The sequence below is a fragment of the Pelobates fuscus genome, chromosome 2 (assembly GCF_036172605.1).
Source record: "Pelobates fuscus isolate aPelFus1 chromosome 2, aPelFus1.pri, whole genome shotgun sequence".
NCBI classification, from domain to species: Eukaryota; Metazoa; Chordata; class Amphibia; order Anura; family Pelobatidae; genus Pelobates; species Pelobates fuscus.
In genome coordinates, this window is record NC_086318.1 from 144,681,088 (window position 1) to 144,703,263 (window position 22,176).

Here is a 22,176-nt window from a genome sequence, read left to right on the forward strand (position 1 = left end):
CTAGACCCCATGCATACAAAACCCATTCACACCTCCTGTCACTATCTCTCCTCCTGCTTCTAGCAGCTGGTGATGTCTCTCCCAACCCAGGGCCCTTCACCTTCTCTACACACACTAAGAAAACCAGAAACCCCACAAACATCATCACAATTCCCTGGCCTTTAGCCTCACTTACCAACATTCAGTGTGCACTTTGGAACACCCAACATTCAGTGTGCACTTTGGAACACCCACTATATCTGCAGTAATTTAAAATCAACAGCCATACACTACCTTTTTATCTCAAACCTGCTCACACTACTTTCACTTACAGGGACCTGGCTGTTTTGGTGGGCTACAATTCTCTCACACTCTCAGACTCAACTGTAAGGGAGATGGTGTATGCATCCTTCTCTCCCCTTAAAAGGACACTATAGTCACCAGAACAACTACAGCTTATTGGATTTGTTCTGGTGAGTTGAATCATTACCTTCAGGCTTCTTGCTGTAAACACTGTCTTTTCAGAGAAAATGCAGTGTTTACATTACAGCCTAGTGATAACTTCACTGGCCACTCCTCAGATAGCTGTTAGAGATCCTTCCTGGGGCAGTGCTGCCTAAAATGCATCCAAACATTCAGTATCTCCTCCCTCTGCAAGCAGACACTGAACTTTCCTCATAGAGATTCATTGATTCAATTCATCTCTATGAGGAGATGCTGATTGGCCAGGGCTGTGTTTGAATCATGCTGGCTCTGCCCCTGACCTGCCTCTTTGTCAGTCTCAGACAATCCTATGGGGAAGCACTGTGATTGGATCAGGCTACCACTTCTGATGAGGTCAGGAGACTGCTTGTTTTTCTGATGCAAACAGCATGCAGATTTACAGCTTCAGGCTTGAATACAGTAAGAATTTTACTATATTTATGGAGGCATGAGGGGCCCAGGGGGGCTAGATGGTGGTGTTAACACTATAGGGTCAGGAATACATGTTTGTGTTCCTGACCCTATAGTCAGGGCCGGACTGGGGATACAAAGCAGCCCTGGAAAAAAAAAAAAATCTATGCCAGCCCCATAAGTCATTGCGTCATATATTGTGGCATGTAATCTGTAAGGCTATGTCTTGCCACCCCAGATGATTGAGTGTATATATATATATATATATATATATATATATATATATATATATATATATATATATATAGCTTTTTCTATTATAAAATATTGTTCCTTTCAGAGTAAAACATTTAATTATACAGTAAGCATACTCACATGCAGACACAGACAATCTCACTGACACACACAAGCTCATTGATACACAGCCTCATAGACAATCAATTTCACTAATATACATTAGCTGTATATAATGTTTACATTGCTTCCTAGTGACACCTCTAGTGACAGACACTCAGACGGTCACTAGAGGCGCTTCCTGTGTCAGTGCGGATTGGCTGAGATCATCAAGCTTGATGATCTCAGTCATAGAGGCAGAGACCAGCACGACGTGAAAAAAAAAAGGTGAGCAAAACACTTTTTAAAAACACACACAGACACCACGACTGACACACACACACACACACCATGACAGACACACCATGACACAGAACATGACACACACACACACACACACCATGACAGACACACCATGACACAGAACATGACACACACACACACACACACCATGACAGACAAACACACACACACCGTGACACAGACACACCGTGACACACACACACATGACACACACACACACCATGACACAGACACACACACCGTGACACAGACACACACACCGTGACACAGACACACACACCGTGACACAGAGACACACACCGTGACACAGACACACACCGTGACACACACACATGACACAAACACACACCATGACACAGACACACACACCATGACACAGACACACACACCATGACACAGACACACACACCATGACACAGACACACACACCATGACACAGACACACACACCATGACACAGACAGACACACAAACACACACCATGACACAGACAGACACACAAACACACAGCATGACACAGACAGACACACACACTGCATGACACAGACAGACACACACAGAGCATGACACAGACAGACACACACAGAGCATGACACAGACAGACACACACACACAGCATGACACAGACAGACACACACAGCATGACACAGACAGACACACACAGCATGACACAGACAGACACACACAGCATGACACAGACACTTGTTGCTACCTGTGTGGGTGGGTGGGCAGACTGATAGGTGTCCTGCGGCCGCATGGAAAGCTTGGATGGCGGCTGCAGGGGAAGCTCTTCTGGCGGCCACTGGGGGAGCAGGCTGTTCTGTCTCTGCTCCCCCTCCCTCGCACGCTAGAAATAGACCGGGGCTGGAATATGACGTCATATTCGGGCCCCGGTCTCATTAAGCTGCACGCGAGGGAGGGGGAGCAGAGACAGAACAGCCTGCTCCCCCAGCGGCCGCCAGAAGAGCCATGCGGCCGCACGACACCCACATGTCTCCCCGGCCCCAGGTGCCGACGGCCCACCGGGAAATTTCCGGCCCTGCCTATAGTGATCCTTTAATGTACCTTTCAACCAATCATAACCCCCCCTGCCCTAACCTTTTCTTCTTTTGAAGTTCACACTAGCCGCCTATTTAACCCCACTCCTTTAATAATTGCCATTATCTACCGCCCGTCCCCCGCCCCGGTCATCCTAGACTATTCATTGAGCACTTTTCTTCCTGGCTTCCCCATTTCCTCTCATCTAGCACTCCTTCTCTTATACTTGGGGATTTCAATATACCAATCAACAACCCCAACTGCACTGATGCCTCTCGTCTGCTCTCTGTAACCTCCTTCTTTGGACCTTACGCAATGGTCCAATTTACCAACCCATACAGCGGGAAATACTCTTGATCTCGACTTCACCAATCTCTGTACCACCTCTAATATTCTCAATATTCCTTTTCCTCTATCTGACCACCATATGCCGACTTGTGACATTGGCATACCTAAGACCCAATTGACACCACCGTCTGAACATCAATCTCACAGAAACCTCCAATGTCTTGACCTAGAGCATTTCTCCACTAATCTCCAAACTCTCCTTTTACCTATCTCAAACCTCACCTGTCCGAGCTCTGCAACCTACTTCTACAATTCACCCTCTCCTCTCAACTAGACTGTCAGGATCGGGACAGGGATCCAACACGCAGAGTACAAACAGTAGCCAGATACGTATACCGGACCTTAGAATGGCCGGACTAACGTAAGTAGTACAGTAGAGAATGGTCAAAGACAAGCCGAGGTCGAGGGTAACAGAAGACAGGTAAGTGAGAGACAAGCCGAATCAAGGGTAACAGAGATAAGCAGAGTAGAGCAAACAAGCCGGGTCAAAACCAAAAGGGATAACTAGAATACACGAGCACTGAGAGACTAGAACAAGACAGAACCACGACAGGGCAATGAGCTAATGAAAGAAGCACTGTTAAATGCCCTGTTCAGATAAGTAAACACGCCTCCGAGGCGTCCTGATTGGTCCTGAAGCAATTGAGTGACAGGTCGTTCCGGGTTGGCGTCCTGACGTCGACTTCCGGACGTCATGCTATAAAAGGGAGTCACTCCCTCGCGGCCGGCTTTGCATGACCGGATAGACCGCGAGGAAGAGGGAAATCAGACCGTCCGGATGGATGAACGGCTAAGTCTCTTCCTCTTTCGGAGGTAGAGACCTCAGGTACCCTGACATAGACATCATGGCACCTCCTACATTTAAATGCAGCAAGCACCCGCAACAACAACCTTGACACACCAAGCTGACTCGATATCTCCAAAAATGCTCCAGAACCGCTAAACGCTGTTGGAGAAAGTCTCACTGTGCATCTGACTTTCTACACTATATATTTATGCTGTGCTCCTACAGTTTAGCTCTTTCCTCTGCAAAAGTAAATTACTTCAATACCCTCATAACCACACTCTCCCGCGAACCCAAATGACTATTACACACATTTTACTCTCTTCTTTGCCCTATTGTTCCTCCTCCACCTACTAACTTGACAGCCTCAGACTTTGCAACTCACTTCACTGACAAGATCTCTACAATCAGGGAAAATATTTCTCATCTTTCTTCTTCCCCTTACAATACTTCCCCTTAACTCACTCCCTCTGCTGTTCTACGTTCATTCGCACCCACTACAGCGGAAGAGGTTTCTGCTCTGCTCCAGTCCTCCCGCCCCACCACCTGCTCCCTAGATCCAATTCCCTCGTATCTCATCCGCACTTAGTCTTCTTCTCTTTCTCTACCTCTCACTAAAAATCTGAATCTCTCTCTCCTCTGGCATATTTCCATCGCACTTCAAACATGCAACTGTAACCCCAATTCTAAAGAAGCCCAACACCTTGACCCTAACTCCCTGACCAACTACCATCCTATCTCGCTATTGCCTTTTGCATCCAAGGTCCTTGAAAGAGTTGTGTATGCAAGATTGACAGACTTCCTCGAGTCCACTTCTCTGCTACACCTGCTTCAGTCTGGTTTCCGTGCACTCTGTGGAAACGGCACTGACCAAAGTATCCAATATCTCGTGGTCACTACTCCACAGTTTCTTCTCACCCTCCGCAATATCAGTCTACAAGATGTTGCTCTCTCCTGGTGCTCCTCCTACCTTTCCCAGCACTCTTTCAGTGTTTCTTTCTCTGGATCTGCTTCTTCTCCCCAACTCCTCTCTGTTGGTGTCCCCCAATGTTCAGTTCTTGGTCCCCTACGGTTCTCCATCTATACTGCCTCCGATGGTAAACTCATTAGCTCCTTTGGCTTCCAATATCATTTCTATGCGGATGAAACGCAAATCTATCTGTTCTCTCCGGATCTGTCCCCATCCCTCTTGACTAGAGTCTCTGACATTCACTCTGCTATTTTTAACTGGATGGCTGCCCACTTCCTTAAACTCAACTTGACCAAAACTGAAATTCTAGTCTTTCCTCCCTCAAGTGTTGCTACTCCTATGTCTGTCTCCCTCCAAGTCAACAGTACTAACATCAGCTCCACCACGCACGCTCACTGCCTAGGTGTTCTCTTTAACTCCGACCTCTCCTTCATGCCTCATGTTCAGTCTATCGCCAAATCCTGCCGCTTCCATCTCAAAACACTGCACGCATCCGACCCTACTAACGCCAGATGCAACTAAGGCGTCCTTTCTCGTCTTGATTACTGTAATCCGCTTCTCAGTGGTCTTACGTGCTCCCAACTTGCGCCGTTACAGTCCATAATGAATGCGGCGGGGAGGCTCATCATCCTGTCCGCCCACACCTCACCCTTCTGTCAGTCCCTATATTGGCTTCCTGTAAGATATAGGACTCAATTTAAAATTCTGGTTCTTGCGTTCAAATCTCTACATAATGCGGTCACACCTATCTTCCCCAATACACAAGTATTTCCCGTCTAGGCCCTTGCGCTCTGCTGAAGACTTACATCTATTCTGTCCGTACTCCCACCTCTAATGCTCGCCTTCAAGACTTCGAGGGCTGCACCGTTCCTGTGGAACTCACTTCCCTCCTCCGTTAGATGCTCACCCAGTCTCCACTCCATAAAAAAAATTAAATCCCACTTCTTCATAAAAGCGTATCAATTAAACTAGCTCCTGACTGATTCCACTCTTGCAACTGTCATTAATCTAATACTATCCTTACCTTTTGTGTCACTTTACCCCACTCCCTCTAGCATGCAAGCTCATTGAGCAGAGCCCTCAACCCCTCTGTTCCTGTGTGTCCAACTTGTCTGGTTACAACTACCTGTTTGTTCGTCCACCTACTGTAAAGCTCTGCGGAATTTGTGGGCGCTATATAAATAATAATAATCATAATATTAAACTGACAAAGCATTATGGGAGCTGTAGTGCACATTAGGTCTTCCCCAGAAGTTTCTCTAGTCACTGTCTTGTAGACAGCTATTAGAGGAAGTCTTGACCCTGCAATGTAAACATTACAGTTTCTCTAGAACTGCAATGTTTTACATTGCAGGGTTAATGGGACACTATACACACCCAGACCAGTTCACCTCATTGAAGTGGTCTGACTGCACTGTACTAAGACAGCCACTAGAGGCACTTCATGAGTTTACCAGACTCAGGGGTCCCCTAATTGACACTGGACGTCCTCACACTTCACATGAGGGCATCCTTAGGTCCCCCTGTTGGTTGAAGTTGAAGGAGGTGAAGCGCCGACCCAGCGCCGAGGGAGATCGGTGCTGGATCGGGTAAGTAAATAAAGGGTTTTTAACCCTTTCTGTGCTGGGGGGACCAGAGGGCACCATTATGTTAGGAATACAAATTTGTATTCCTAACACTATAAAATCCCTTTAAGTAAAAAGGGACACTACACCCAGATCACTTTAATAAGATCAAATTGTGTGAGTCCCTATAGTGTCCCTTAAAGAATAACTTCCAAACACAAATAGAAGTTAATCGGAGGGGAAGGGGGATTAAACAAAAACAAAAAAGTAGGTCACCTATCTTGTAAAACCAGCATCAAAAAAAAATTCTTTATTAACAAACAGAATTTCCTTGTCGGCAAAATGCCAGCACCTTGACCTAATTTTCAATACTCACCTGGTGCTTATCCATCTGTTGTCACTGATCTGGCACATTAATTTTAAGATTCCTTATCCTAGCAAGTTCTTTTTCACAATAAGCAGAACAATCTGGAGATAGCACATCAACCATATCACACTTGCCAATAGACTTCTTAACCCTTTCCAAATCAGGATTCACAAACCTGTGCTTCATTTAGCAGCGATTTGTTTCTATCCAAATATTTAGTGGAGTTTTCAGATTAGTGATGTAACAGAACTCAGATGCTCAATCAACCAACCAAAAGACTGATATACGTTATTTGTAAAATAGGTTTAATGTTTTACAAATTAATAAATGGCCAACCTAGGTTGCAGCTTACAGGATTTTAAGTGTTTAAAATGATTTCGAAGGCATAAATACTTTTGCATGGTGTACAAAGTGATTTTTTCTTTATCACTGCTGCACGAAAGCAGTGTGTTGCTCAATTACGTTCCAAGTGGCCCCTTGGGATACCGGGCACGCGTAGACTGGCGTTGGTTAAAGCTACTTCCAGTGAAACCTTTTGTGTTCTTTTGTATGGAGTATAGGGACACCACTTGCGGCAGAGAGGATGCAGAAATTAAGGCCATCACTATACATCGTCGCCTCTTACCGGTGGCCAAAACTCTGGAAAGAATGAGGCAGTGTGCGTATACAAGTTAGATAGTGTGTGTGTGTGTGTGTGTGTGTGTTGAGGGGGCAGGGGTTAAGTTAGTCAGGACAAGTGATTTGGGTTGCTAGAATTATTCGCTTGAACAAGTAGATTTTAAAACTTTCCATACCACCAAGTACACACATTCCTTCTTGATGTTGACAGATGAAGAACAGCAACAGATGAAAGGAGCTACCACTACAGTATGTATAATTCATAGGGTTTTTTTTCGTCTGATTTCGCTGCCCATCACTACGTACAACTAATATGTATCCAGGAAAAACAAGGTGGATTCGACAACCCCAAGGTGTAGGTTTATATGAAACTGGCTGTTATGTATCATTTTATAAAAAGTAGCTGGTTTTCAGGGTGCAAAGTAAATGAGCAGATTCAAAGTAAAAGAATAAGTTTACTGTTAGTTAGCTAATTTATATACAGTCAGCCTTGTACTTTAAATCAATTGAAATGTGCACTAACTTCTTAGAATATTTAAGTGCTCTTGAGATACTTTTCCCACCTTCCTTAAGTAGCCATACATTGGATCATGGGATAAATCTAGATTAGGATAATTTTTCATTTAAAACATACAAATACATTACTTAAGTGTGTGTTTTAGGAAATCAAAGATATGTGACTTAGTTTGGTGTGATGGCCTATACATTTTTTGCATTGTTTACGGAAGGACATAATGAAGATATTTTAGTTATAAGAAATGGAGGAATCCAAAAAGGGACTTCCTTTGTATTATATAACTTTGAGAAGACAATTTTGTTGTCCGAAAAAACATATTTAACTTTTTTTGATTTTGCTCCTGCACTGCTTAATTCACACAGGGGTATAAAGATCACAAAAAAAATAGTTAAGCATCCCTATATGTAAAGTTAAGTCCAAAATAGACAAAATGAAGGCATATTTGACAGATTTTTTTCAGATCGGTTATTTTGACCAACAATTCTCTGCACTGGACTGAGATATATTACTCATGGTTAGCCATTAGATCAGCTTATTTTACATCACAGAAAATAAAAAACCTTCTACCTACCAGATGCACTTTCCGGGATCGCGAAGACACAAAAAGCAATCAGTAGCATATAAAACTTCATCCTAAAAGAAGAGGAAACAAATTATTGACAGTTTGTAGCCATAATTATAAGAACTAACACAATAATTGAAGTTTGCTTCCAGTAGACTTGTAAAACCAATATTTTAAAGGAGATCTGTTATGCCACTTTTCTTTTTTTCTTTCCTTTTTCCAATTGAATCAATTTCTATTTACTTTTTTTTGTTTTTTTGAGAAACAACACATGACTGTACATTATTAGTGAATACAGAGTAAACATGAAATGCATGGATACAGTCATAAAACAGCTATGAGAAAACAGAAATAAAGAAAGAGACATGTATATGCAGAACAGAAATAAAACAAACTGCATCGGTACATATAAGCATTCATCTTCTGACAAGTATATAATTGATGGCATTATTTGAATATCGGTCATGAACTCTGGTATGCTCTAGGCCCTAATTATCAAGTTTGACAAGGACCACATTTTCTCAAATGACTCCCAATAAACTATAGGACATTTCCTCATATGATTTTGTACGAGCCAACTCTCTAGACACAACCCCATGCTCAGGGGAGAGGCAGATTTCCATGTACCCGCTATAGTGCTTTTAGCCACTATTAGTTTACACGTTATCACCATTCTGTCCCATTTAGAAACAAACTGGCAAAATATAGACTTCAATGCTGGTTCAGGCTCCTCCTCCCCGCCATCATCAGCTGGCAGGGAGGGCCTAATGTGCATATATGCCACGCTCGTTTTAGGACTTCCCCCATAGGAAAGCATTATACAATGCTTTCCTACAGGGTTTCAGGTGACGCTGGATGTCCTCAGTCATAGTGTGACGACGTCCAGCGTCAGTTAGGTGACCAAAAGTCGCCTAACCCCCCGAAAGATCCTCTAAATGTCATGTTGGTAGACAGCCACTGAGGTTATGTTCACCCTCCATGGCAATCAATGCAGTTTATCAAAAACTGCAATAATTACCATTGCAGGGTTAAGGGACTTGGCACACTGTAACCAGAACTGTAACCAGAACCGTGGTTTGGGTGCCTTTAGTCTCCCTTTAAACTGGAGAGGAGATGGAGATCACTCTACATTCATTCTCCTTAGTTATTTTTATTGAGACTGTATTTTTAAAAAACGAAAAACAAAAAACAAAGTGACACTATTCCTTGTAACCACTTCACCTCGCTGAAATGGTTATAGTGCCTGTAGTCCCCTCGTACCATCCCTCATTTTGCAGTTAAACCGTTTATCTTAAATATTTTAACCTCAGCTGCTCATCCCGTCTGTGCTATTCAGACTAATAATGAGGCCTAATCAGCAAAGGAGGCAGTGGCTGTCAGCAATAAAGGCAGTGCTGGACCATTCTTGGGTTATCACACCTAAACATTGCATTTATGAAGAGAATGATAAAGGCGATTTGTAATCTCTTCCTTACCAGACCTCCCATGGGGTCCATGCTCAAAGCAGCTGGGTTAAAAAGTATACTACCTTTTGAAAGCTTTTTAGCACTTTGTGGAGGAGTGGAGAGTGAGGACTCCATACACTAGAACTACTTGTTACTGATGTATCTGAAGAGAGTCTGAAATAGGGAATAAAAATACTTACCGTATATATTTCCATTTATAGAAATAAGTATATAGAAAGTAGTAGTAAAAATGCATTATTAAAAAAAAAACAGAAAACTAAAATAAAAGCTATATACGAGGGTAATCAGGTCTTAGTGGCTTCTCATCATGAGTTGTAGTTGCAATTTCAAAATAAATAATATCTGTAGATGCTTTTTTTTTTACGAACTCTCTTACATAGCCATTAATGTGTGTATCTAATTACTACTGTCCCTTACTTAAATGTGCTAGCAACTTTACATTCTATCCAAAGGGTTGCCAACTAATTTCTTAAAAGGTCATAATCCTGCCAAATCATTTGAATACGTTATTGGAATGAATATCAATTTAAAAAAGGCAGACAATTGATACGGTATATGACTGGGCATTTTGCGTTGTCAGAGTCCAAAAGCTGTGTCAGCAGCACAAGGACTATAGTTCCACAGAACAATTTTAACCCCTACAGTACTAAATGTTTACTTACCCCTGTTAAGGATTTTTTTCCCCACACACAATAGATTCATTTTTTGCATTTATAATGATATTCAACATAAACTCCACTTAGACTGTTGCATTCTCCTGTAAATTTATTTTAATAGATTTAGTAAGCCACATAATTAAGCAGAGATTAGTACAGTATCCACACTGTTGAAGAGAATATTTTTTTGTAAGCAAGGGAGGCTCTATGCATCACTGAGAACTGGAGTAACAGAATTCACTTTGAAAATCCCAGAATCCTCTCTGCTTAGCTTTTATATAATTACATTTCATGCCCCAAAGGGTCAGGGCGCATGCTCACAGTTAACCTTACAGCAGCCACGCTGATGCTAGCCCTAATATAGGTCACCACTTTGGCTACAGCATAAATAAATAAAAAGAATGCAGTAGAAGATAACATTCCTTTTACAGCCGCAGGACAAAAGTTAATGGATGCCTTATAACAAAGTCAGATCACCAAGGGATTTAGCCGAGATGAGATATGACAAGCAGCTCTTATTCATATGTTTATCTCCTGATGTGGTCACTTACGTGTACCTGACAAAATAATGAGCAATTCTTTAATGCTCATTTGCAAACTGCGTGCAATATAGCAATTCAAACATTGGGGAATTAAGGTAAGAGAATTGTTTCACATAACCGTAATATGTATGCATAGAAGGAATTCTATAACTGCAATTTATTAACCCTTTTCATGACATGGCTAATGCCGGTGTGGTCATGATATAATAGAGAATACCTAACCCCTTGTCGTGAAAGGTTTAAACACATTACAAAGGCAAAATGCTAAGAAACCAGAAAACATTTACAATTAGCATTTATGCAAGCCTTACAGACATTAACTTCTCTATGCAATATAGGAGTATATTTTTGGTGTGCAGAAATGGTCATTTTCTTATTAACTGTATTGCTTGATAAGAATGTAAAACAGTCTTACTTACATAATCCAAGTTACAAAAATGATCCATAATAAACATACATTGGGCTCATTAAAGGCTACTTTAAATGTTCTGCGTGCTTGCTTAAAGGACTACTATAGGCACCCAGACCACTTCAGCTCAATGAAGTGGTCTGGGTGCCAGGTCCCTCTAGGAATAACCCTGCCTGCTGTAAACATAGCAGTTTCAGATAAACTGCTATGTTTACTTTAGGGTTAATCCAGCCTCTAGTGGCTGTCTCATTGGCGCTTCTGTGATTTTCACAGTGAGAAGACGCCAGCGTCCATAGGAAAGCATTCTTAATGCTTTCCTATGGACTGGCTGAATGCGCGCGCCGCTCTTGCCGCGCATGCACATTCAGCCGATGAACGAAGGAGGAGGAGAGCCCGGCGGGAGTGGGACCCTGAGTCAGCTTAGTTTAAAAATGTGAGTTATTACCATATCCACTACTTGCTGTAGGGGTAATGGTACAAGGGCAGTTTGGGTACAGTCACTCAGTCTAGATGTTGTCAAAGCATTTTTTTCAAGGGGTATAGAATATCCTATTTAAAAGCACTCTCCTTGTATCTAGTGTCCTTTCCTTGTGCTTCTGGCCAGGTAATGATGAAGTTTCACTCTGGAATTAACCATACAAATTTTTCACAATTGGACAGAAATGGATAAAAACGGGCTAAGCCATTCCCAGCTTAACACAAGACACAACCAAAATACCAGTTTTATAAAATCTTCATTGTGTCAAAATTGGAACCAAGTACTGGATCTATATTATGTTCAAAAGTAAAAGTCTACCGATCAAAACCTTTTTCTCCAGGAAGGAAAAAACAAACAAAAACAAAATGAGAGCATACTTCAAATCATGAAGCTCTCCATCTAAAATGATACATGTGCATTCTCTACATGTATTTCTTCCACTATCACAACAGGTTTTCATCTGCAAGAAATAACACATCATCAACACAGCATAGCAGAGAGGATCTTTGCTTGGAAAATTGAATCACTGCTGTTTTTACTTATTTATAGCCCATATTCACCCTGACTGAAAGACACACAGGGGAAACCAGGATGTCATAGAGTCAATGTGATTTGTCTATCAGAACGGGATGCATCGATCAGGTAGCCAGCAAATCATTGCAGTGCAAATACTGTTTAGAGGCAAAAAAAACCTACCCTTTTACACAGTCAACACTTCTAAAAGCAGAAGTGGTCATGGAGGCTAGACTAACCCTTTAACATCCATGTAGAATAATTTCCCAATTAATTCTGAAGCGTCTAATACATCTCCTGTTAGTTCAATGCAAAGACAGATTTCTATAGGTATGAAAATCAACCACTTTTAAATGGAGATTGTACAAAAGTAAAAACATACAAGATTCATATATAAGGGGCAGGGCCGGTCTACAATGCGGACTAGTCACATGGAAGAACAAATCCTGTGATTTTCAGACAATTCCGGCTCCAAAAATGCTATTGACTCCTCACCGGACAACAGGATGCAGGAGTTAAAGGTGCTTGCCCAGAAGTCGGACCAGAAATCAGTGTTTTGGCCCCTCTAGGGGTGAAGTACAAGCTCTGTGTCCAAGGCCTACTCAGGCAGTGAGTGGGGTGGACGGCCGCCACCATACTATCCTGCCTAGCTGCAACATAAAGCACCCTGCATGGTGCTGACCCTGCTTCCCCCCCTTTGGGCCAGTGGGGGTCATCCCGGCCTACCGTGGGGCCCTGCTGGCAGCTATCCTGGTCGGAGGACTCAGCTTGCTTCAGGATGGTGGCTATGCCTGTTCTGTCTCCGGGCACTCCGTGGAGAGGGAGATCTCTCCCGGGGCTCTTGACGCCCCATGCGTGCAATTATGGGCAATACAACCCAACTTCCATATGGCTCCTGAAGCGCTAACAATCAACACTGGGGCCCCGGTCGGAGGTAGTCTGGCCAACAGTGTGTCTATTTTGCTTGTGCCAAGAATCTTTATATTTATCTCTTCACCTGGCATTTTATACTTCTGGACTCCAAGAAATCCTTGGTGGGGATCATTCCACCTACGCTATCATCAAGGAGCAGTCAGCCTGCTCCATTTTTGTGAGTACCATTTCATTTAATTATTTTATCCTTATATTGCTTTTATACAGAGAACACCATTGGTGTGTTTTTTTATTTTCTTTGAGTGGCACTTACCCTAGAAGATAAAGAAAACCTGCATTGTATCCCATAAGCGGAGATTTGTACCGCTGTACGCCTTCTACGCTAGAGCTGGTTATAGCTCTACCAAATGTCAGTGCTACATTATTCTTTTTTTTATATATTATACTTCTTTTTTTTTTTTTTTTAATTCTTTATTTTTGTTGTGCGTCAGCTTATAACATTCGCATGTGAGGTACCCCAAAGGCAATCCTCCAGCGTATTTAAACAGTTATACACAGAGGTACATGTTAGATCAAGCACATTTTTTGGTTAGGTTATTAACAGTATGGATTCACGTTTCTAAGGTATTGTCATAATAAAACATAAACTTGTTAACGAGAGAACGTTGACTTTAAGGTAAGTTGCTTTGTACGCAGAGTTGGTTAGTGCGTGTGGTAGTCAGGTATCGATTTATGTAATGCATGTATTCAATGCTATGTAAGAAAGCAGGCTAGTGTGGTTACGCTGTGCATTAGTCATATTTAGTGGAGGCACATAGGCGTCTCTCCTAGGTTTGTCAGGTGTTTGTACCCTAGTATTGTTAAGTGGGACTATACTTAGGTATCTGCGCGTTATATACATGCTAAACCATTGCGTTTGTGTGTAAGACACTAGTAACTACACAAACTTGATAGGGTAGAATAGTCTCCAGCATATGTTAAACCTTCCGCTAGTAATCGCCTATTATCTATCGGTTGGGCCAGAAGCTATGTACAGTTAGTCATGTATGCAGTCTACGTTGCTGGCTAATCACAGATAAGTTGCTGTTATACGGTTATTCCTTACGAGCAAATAGCTGTATACGTAAGTGGAACATTATAGGTTTAACAGTAAGGTGTGTGATTAGCGTTACATTAAACGCTGTAAAAACTAAATCAAAATTTCTAACATTCGCTTGTCACAAGAAGGTCAAGGCATGGAAAAAATAAAAAATAAAAATTAAAGAGTTCGAGGGACATAGTCCGCAAGGGCTGCGTATATGTGGTAGCATGTCGGCAGGCCAGGCCGCCGTGCGGCAGCGAGAGTCAGTGGGTGTCAACCTACACCTGTGGTCGGCTCTGGCAGATCACATACCGATAAGTCCCATGAGGCCTTGGCGTCGTCGATCATGGTTGCTGCTCTCTTGTGTGCATCTGTGCCGTGGAAGGGAAGCTGGAAGCCTGGTTGGACGCCGGTTTTTAGAGCTTGTGAGTAGCTTGTGTGGGGTGTCGGCTCAGTCGTCTTGTTCTCTCGGGTGCAGAGATCTGGGAGTTCGGCCATGTGGTATGGCGCCGCTTTGCCGGTTGCTGATGTCCCTGGGTGAGAGGTGGTTCTGGCATGAAGGGTGGTCTCCCCCTGGTGATGCATTGCATGTCCCTGCCGTTTGGGTGCCTGGCGTAGCCACCGTCGGGTAGCCTTCCTGGGAGCCGCTGGCGGGTGTCTGTTTAAGCGGTGGCGGGTTGTAGGGCGTATCCACGCCGCTGCGTGTTGCAATATCATTTTGTAGGCCTGGCCTTTAATGTGGAGTTCAGACCAGAGGCTCGCACCAAGCCGGTCAAAGAACTCCAGAGTATGTACAGGCGGTTTGATACGGGTTCTCCCTTTCGCGGGCCGTGTCTGAGCCGCCATCTTGGGTGGGCCCATGCGGTGTTGCCTGTCTGCTGAGTTTGTCGCTTGGTTGGGGGTGACCGTCCCCAGCGGGGACCGGGATAACCCCCGCCGGTCCATGGGGGGGGGGATAGCAGGGCTGCGTGTGTATCTCGAGTGGGAGCGGGTCCCTTGCCGGGTGATCGTCCGCCTCTCCCATGCTGCAGGCACCGCTCCATTTTAGGCCGCGTGGCCGGTTCAGGCTTTCCCAGGTCGGATCGGAGCCAAACTGGTATCGCTGTAATCCCTGCAAGGTGCTGCGTCTTGCCCCATACACCTGAAGTTGCCAGCCCCTGTGCTTTGGGCAGGATTGGCGGATTCGTGTCTGCCGGTGCAGGAGGATTCAGAATGCGCGTCCGGCCATCTTGGCTGTCAGGCCCCGCCCCCCCCATATATTATACTTCTAAGAACTTATTACACTATTTTGGATATTTGTTTTTATCTTTTCATATCATTGGATTACCTGAGGAAGGACTACAAGGATTACCCCATTGTTACAATTTATTTCAAAGAAGATACATCCAGATAAGACTGACTTATCTTATTCTATTTGGATCTCTCTCATTTGGACTATTTTTATATTTTTTATTTTTATTTTCATTTTAATTTTATTTTGTTTGGCACAGCTTTTATCTCTATTTTATCTATTTGTACTCTAAGGGTTTTGAGGGATTCCCTTTTTAAAGTTGCTGCCTTGTTTTGTTCTGTTTTAAAGCGCTAACCCATTTCCTTTTTATTTTTTTTGCTTGCTGATCAAGGCTGGGCAACGTGCACAATTATAGCAGACCGCCTGAAGTGCCTGCCAAACCCCATCTCCTTACTGCATGCGGCTACCTCAGCACGGCTCCAGAAGCACTGCTACTGCACGACAAGTCATTCCACCCTGCATCCTGCCTAGCTGGTGTGGCCTTTGTGGCGGACGAACTGTCCATACCCTGCTGGTGACCTGCGACTGAAGGTTGGAACTATGCACTGGCGGTTACAAGAATTGGATGATCTCTCTTTGGGAACTGGGGTCACCAATCCAAGGGCTAATAGGAAGTTATTAAAGGGTCCATTTTTACCTCTTCGATGGGCTGAGTGTTTCTCTGGGGCCCAGGGGTCATTTCTCAAACTGGCACGATTTCCATAATTTTAGTTTTATTTTATTCTTGAGCAAATAATTATCCATGCCATTCTATTAAACGAGTCCTCTTCGCTCAACTTGTTCTACGTTATAACGTATAAATTTAATTTTTATCTTACCGAACACAATTTGCATGCCTTATTGTACTGCAGTTTTAGTCATTGTATAAGCACTAGTGGAGCCAAATTACCTGAAGTTTATGTTTACTAGCTTGATATCATGTAGATCGGTCTATGCCATTTTGAGAGAGAAAGGAAGTATGTCACAGGCTTAGTAAAACGTGACCAGCAGCTGTCCTCTCGAGATTTTACTACATGCTTTACTCTTAGCCTCTATACCTCCAGCTGGGGTACTGTTTTACTCAACCTACATCAACCTGCAGGTCGACGCTTCACCTAAGTGTCTTCTTCCTCACGACTATGCAATTGCAAAATCAATATTGTCTACCGCTACTCTATCTTGTTCTATCTTCTCTTATATAAAAAAAAATTGTGCACTGTAACTCCAAGACATGCCTATGTAACACTATGTATGATGATATGTATGTTGATGCGGTCGTGGCACCGCAAAATTGTTTGTAACCTCCCACACACACAAAAAAAAAAGTTATTAAAAGACTTTTGCTCCACATGTAACTCCTCAGGTAGTTCAATAAACTGTCTTACAAGTACTTATTTCACCAGTGTTCAGTAAGATCATTACTCTGGAGCAATCAGTAGTTTAAATAGTTATTCACGTTACAGCCCAGCTATAAGGGAAATGTTAAATAATAATGGGTGAAAATTCACCACCCTCAGGACTACATCAATACATATTTACAAAACTAGCCAACATTCCATGGTAGTAACATGACTGCACACTTTCATCTCTTTAGAATACAAAACACGCATGATCACATAAAGTCTGTCTCTTTCTTAATTCGTAAAGAGTATGAACTGTCATGAAATCAAACTAAACTCCAAATGAAAAAGTTTAAGCCAAAGGAGCTAAACTAAATAAATACCTGCCTGGGAAACTTTTTCCCCCAAATTCAGCTGTCGTGGTCTAAAATTTAAAATTCACTTTAAATTGATGACAGTTCACATCCCTGTGTATATAAGATATGCAACATTAAATTACTTGTTTTTTTTTCCCCCCATCAATGCAATGAGCTAGCAAGAAAAGTAGCAAGTTTACCAAAATACAGTGGTTTCTGTGTTAACATTGACCTTCAAGGAGGTATAACTCTTGTCTGTACAGGTTTGTGAGATATAGTGATGTCGCGAACATAAAATTTTCCGTTCGCGAACGGTGAACGCGAATTTCCGCAAATGTTCGCGAACGGGCGAACCCGGCGAACCGCCATAGACTTCAATAGGCAGGCGAATTTTAAAACCCACAGGGACTCTTTCTGGCCACAATAGTGATGGAAAAGTTGTTTCAAGGGGACTAACACCTGGACTATGGCATGCCGGAGGGGGATCCATGGCAAAACTCCCATGGAAAATTACATAGTTGATGCAGAGTCTGGTTTTAATTCATAAAGGGCATAAATCACCTAACATTCCTAAATTGTTTGGAATAACGTGCTTTAAAACATCAGGTATGATGTTGTATCGATCAGGTAGTGTAAGGGTTACGCCCACTTCCCAGTGACAGACCAAACTCCCCGTTTAAGGCACCGCAAACAGTCCATTTGCACAAGGTTGGGTACCAAGCTAGCCATGTCCCGTTCCTTGTCCTCACTGATGTCATTGAAGGTCTCTTCCTCCACCCAGCCACGTACAACACCAAAGGTCCCCAAAGGTGACAACAAGAGCCCTGTATTTTTTTTTTTTTTAAATGTACACTACTGTTACACCAAATATGAGTTGCACTGGTGTGAAACTGTGCCCTGGCAGGCCCTGAAATGCACACGTGTGAAGGAAACTGACTGCTATTATATTACAGTCAAAAATGTTTTTATTTTTTTTAAATGCAAGCTATTGTGACACCAGATATGAGTGGTGGCACTGGGACCACCTTAAAAATATTGGATATCGCTAAAAATCATGATCACTATATACTTTCTCTACAAACCTCTAAAACGAACCAAACTACTCATCCATCCGCTATACCACTTTATCCCACCTAGAACTAGTGCCCAGTTAAAATACTTGACTCTTACTTACCCACACTCAGTCATGCCACACACATTTCACCACTACTCTCACTGAATCCCTCTGACTACGGCTAAATTCATCTTCTACATCAGAACACTACTCCCAAAATTGGGTTGTATCCATGTCTCGGGTCTTTCATTTAGAATAGGGGCAGCTTCGGTCTCCTTCAACACTGACACTCCAGTGCATATTATTCAAAGATTGGGCAGATGGAAATCCTCAGTCTACAACCGATATATTCCTCATATTACTGGCTATGGGGGGATAATGTATAATAAACAGAGGTTACTGGCTATGGGGGATAATGTATAATAAACACAGGTTTATTGGCTATGGAGGATAATGTATAATAAACACAAACACAAAAAAAAAAAAATGAATGCAGCTTCAGAATTAATCTAAATTGTATGCTGTCTAGGAGGTGGGAGGGTCTGGGAGGGAGGGTCTGCTGCTGATTGGCTGGAATGTGTCTGCTGACTGTGAGGTACAGGGTCAAAGTTTACTCAATGATGACGAATAGGGGGCGGACTGAACATTGCATATGTTCGCCATCCGTGGCGAACGCGAACAAGCTATGTTCGCCAGGAACTATTCGCCAGCGAACCGTTCGGGACATCACTAGTGAGATATATTAATCTCAAGGTCGCTTAATCCTGGACAGATCTACATGCACAGTTGCCTCTTATCCAAAGGATGCATGTTGCATCCCGCAATTCCGAGCATGAAAATATGCCTCCACATGAATTTAGAGATAATACAACTGTGTGCCCATAGTTATCACACTTACATTCTTTATTATCATGACATGAAGAAGAAGAAAATAAAAATAAAAACATTATTTATCTATACATCTTGTCATTTGGTGATTTTTGTAAATGGTACTTTTTTCATGTTCACTCGAGAACGCATCTCTAACAGCCCTCACATTCCACTGTTTTCTGGAAATACATTCTCAAACACTGGAGATCAAGACACAATTCACCAAACATTAAGGACAATATATATCTTGTCAGTGTGACGGATGACGCCAATCAATCTACCAAGGCTGTCTCAGACCAGTTGGCTTTTACTCTGACACATAGTTTAATCAAGGAATGAATTAGAAGGAAGGAATTATTGATTTTGTACTTAAAACCATCAAATGTTTAATCATGGACAGTGCACAGTGCATAGCATATATACTTTGGAAGCTTTTCACTATGATTTTCATAACAATATATAGATATGCACATGTTGCAGCAGAAATCCTTACCTGGCTATCAACGGCTAAATGCCCAGAGTATTCAGAAATTGGTTTGGAACGAAGGTGACAGATCACCTGGCTGATTTAGAGACACATGAGAATACTACAACTTGTGCATTAATGTCCTTGTCTTTCACGGCTAATTCCTGACAAAAGGTTTTCCGAGAACCCACTAATACATCTTTTATTCTGGTTTTAAAACAAGCATATTTGAAAAGTATTAAACTCACGAATACACATGTTAGTGTATATGACTTAAAAAAGAAAAGCCTTTAATATGTCTGCCACATTGGTATGGAGCTCCCTTAAGCCTCCACTAGCCATGCAATGGGTGCGGGCATGTCTATTTATCTATTAAACAGTTAGCATCCAGCAGCTATTGCTGCCCAGTAACTAGTAAAACACAGAGGGGACCGTGCACACCTATGGACATTGCCTGGTGCATGAAAATTAAATAATGGAGGTGGATTGGTCTACGTTGATCCCTATGCTCCCACTTGTGCCCAGCAGATGATGGCTCTATTAAATAAAAAAAGTAAATTTTTACAAAGACACACAACAACAAAAAAACTGAAACACTGTAGAAAAAAATACTTCTTGTTATATGTAATTTCTCTTCTTTCTTCTTCATGTTGGGTGGCTCGCCGTTATGTTAATATCCATATATAATTCTTCTGTGTTTCAGTTAGAAATGTCAATACTCAGACTTCTGTTTATTCGGCTTACAATTACAAATATTTAATAAAACAACAAAAGGTGTTCTAGGATGATGGATATTCAACTGCAGATGTTAATAGCTGGACTCAAGAAGGAAGAGATCTTCAAAACTCAGGAAACAGACAACAAGCCTTGTGGTCCATTGTCCTCTATTCTATAAACTTATGGCTAAAATTTTGGACATAAAAGGACACATATGAAGACCTTCATAATATGCAACCTCATTCAAGAACACTCAGACAAAGAAAGACATGTGACTTACTGCCACCATCTGTTACTTCTGCTCAAGCCAGACACCCAGCTCTAATGTGAAAAGAATCTGCAATATTCTACAAATAAAATTAATCCAGGTGAGCACATGGGAGGCACTGCACAGAATTACCTTGCAAGGAGAGAAAAGCCTCTATAGGTCTCACTCATGCCTTGCATGGGAATATTTCATCTCTTAGTTTTTTGTGAATCAGATATATACATATATTTTTTTTATGTAGCTGCACAGTTGGTATTGTATAATTACAGTAAGCAAGCACTGGCTGCTGACCGTTTAGTAGATATGCCTCCACTTGTGGCATGTCTACTAAATATGGGGAAGATATTGATCGCGACTGGCTTTTATTACATTATAATCACTGGTGACACTCATGATAGACGGGCCCACTAGGGAAAGGGGAAGGCCCACCAAAGGAGCATACCACCCTGTGTTTCCAAAGCATATGTAGCAGTGGTTTTATTTCGAGCTGCCGGCTAGTTTATTAGGTTTGGCTGCTTGAATGGTGTCTGGCATTAAATCCACCCGAAATTAAATAAAAATAAAAAAAAGATAAAAATAAAAGATTAGTGACTGGTCTCTGGCGATATTAGAAATAGGGGCCTTTGCATATGTATATGCATTCATATTGACCAGCGTACGCCAGAAAGAAAGTCATTCTTCAGGATAAACACTATCATGGCTTAAAAGTAAGATCCTACAAACATTTGCCTTGATATAGTACCTCTCAGCTGTAATAGAAAATAAGTAAAGATATAATGAACACACACAAACACTTATAAAGAAATTAGGAGGAAGAACAGCAACTTTAATAACCAGATTTATAGTTGTAGGAGCTGGATTTACTTTCTCCAAGAACGATGCTGGAATGTCTATCTTTAGATATCACCCTACTATTAAAGGAACACTATAGTCACCAGAACAACTACAGCTTGTTGTAGTTGTTCTGGTGAGTATAATAAATCCCTTCAAGCCTTTTCATACAAAACACTCTTCAGATAAAAGGCAGTGTTTAGATCACCCCCTAGAGATACCTCTTGTGGCCAATCCTCAGATGGCCACTGGAGGTGCTTCCTGAGGCAGTGCTGCACAGTAGGCAGCACTGCCGTTCAAGGTCTCCACGCTCTGCACGGAGATGCTGTATTTTCCTCATAGAGAGATTTCCTCATTGATTCAGTGCATCTCTATGAGGAGGTGCTGGGTGCTGATTTGCAAAAAAAAAAAAAAAATCGCCCCCTTGCCTATTAGAGCCAATCCAATGCTTTCCCTATGTGAAAGCATTGGAGTGGCTGAAATCATCAATTCTAAAGAGGTCACCAAGGAGGCGTATCAGGCAGAGCCAGAATCGGCAGACCCGCGCTGCGCTCAAAATAAGGGGAGTTTTCCCCTTCTCTAAGGGAGGCCAAGCCACCTAGATGGTGGATTAAACAATATATGGTCAGGAGTACATGTTTGTGTTCCTGACCCTATAGTGCTCCTTTATGGATCTGTCCTCTTTTCTGCGTGCACGTTATATTATGTT

The 22,176-nt window shown here is 42.3% G+C and overlaps 1 protein-coding gene across 4 annotated transcripts in view; it reads right to left on the bottom strand.

The window, feature by feature from the left end:
• IL1RAP (interleukin 1 receptor accessory protein) overlaps positions 1–22,176 on the bottom strand; it is a 280,512-nt gene that overhangs the window by 149,658 nt on the left and 108,678 nt on the right. For all 4 annotated transcript variants that reach the window (XM_063442792.1, XM_063442790.1, XM_063442791.1 and 1 more), the window contains one exon: positions 8,287–8,348. In XM_063442792.1, coding sequence (XP_063298862.1) covers positions 8,287–8,347 — 61 coding nt within the window. In that variant the 5' untranslated portion in view covers position 8,348. The remainder of the gene's footprint in view (positions 1–8,286; positions 8,349–22,176) is intronic.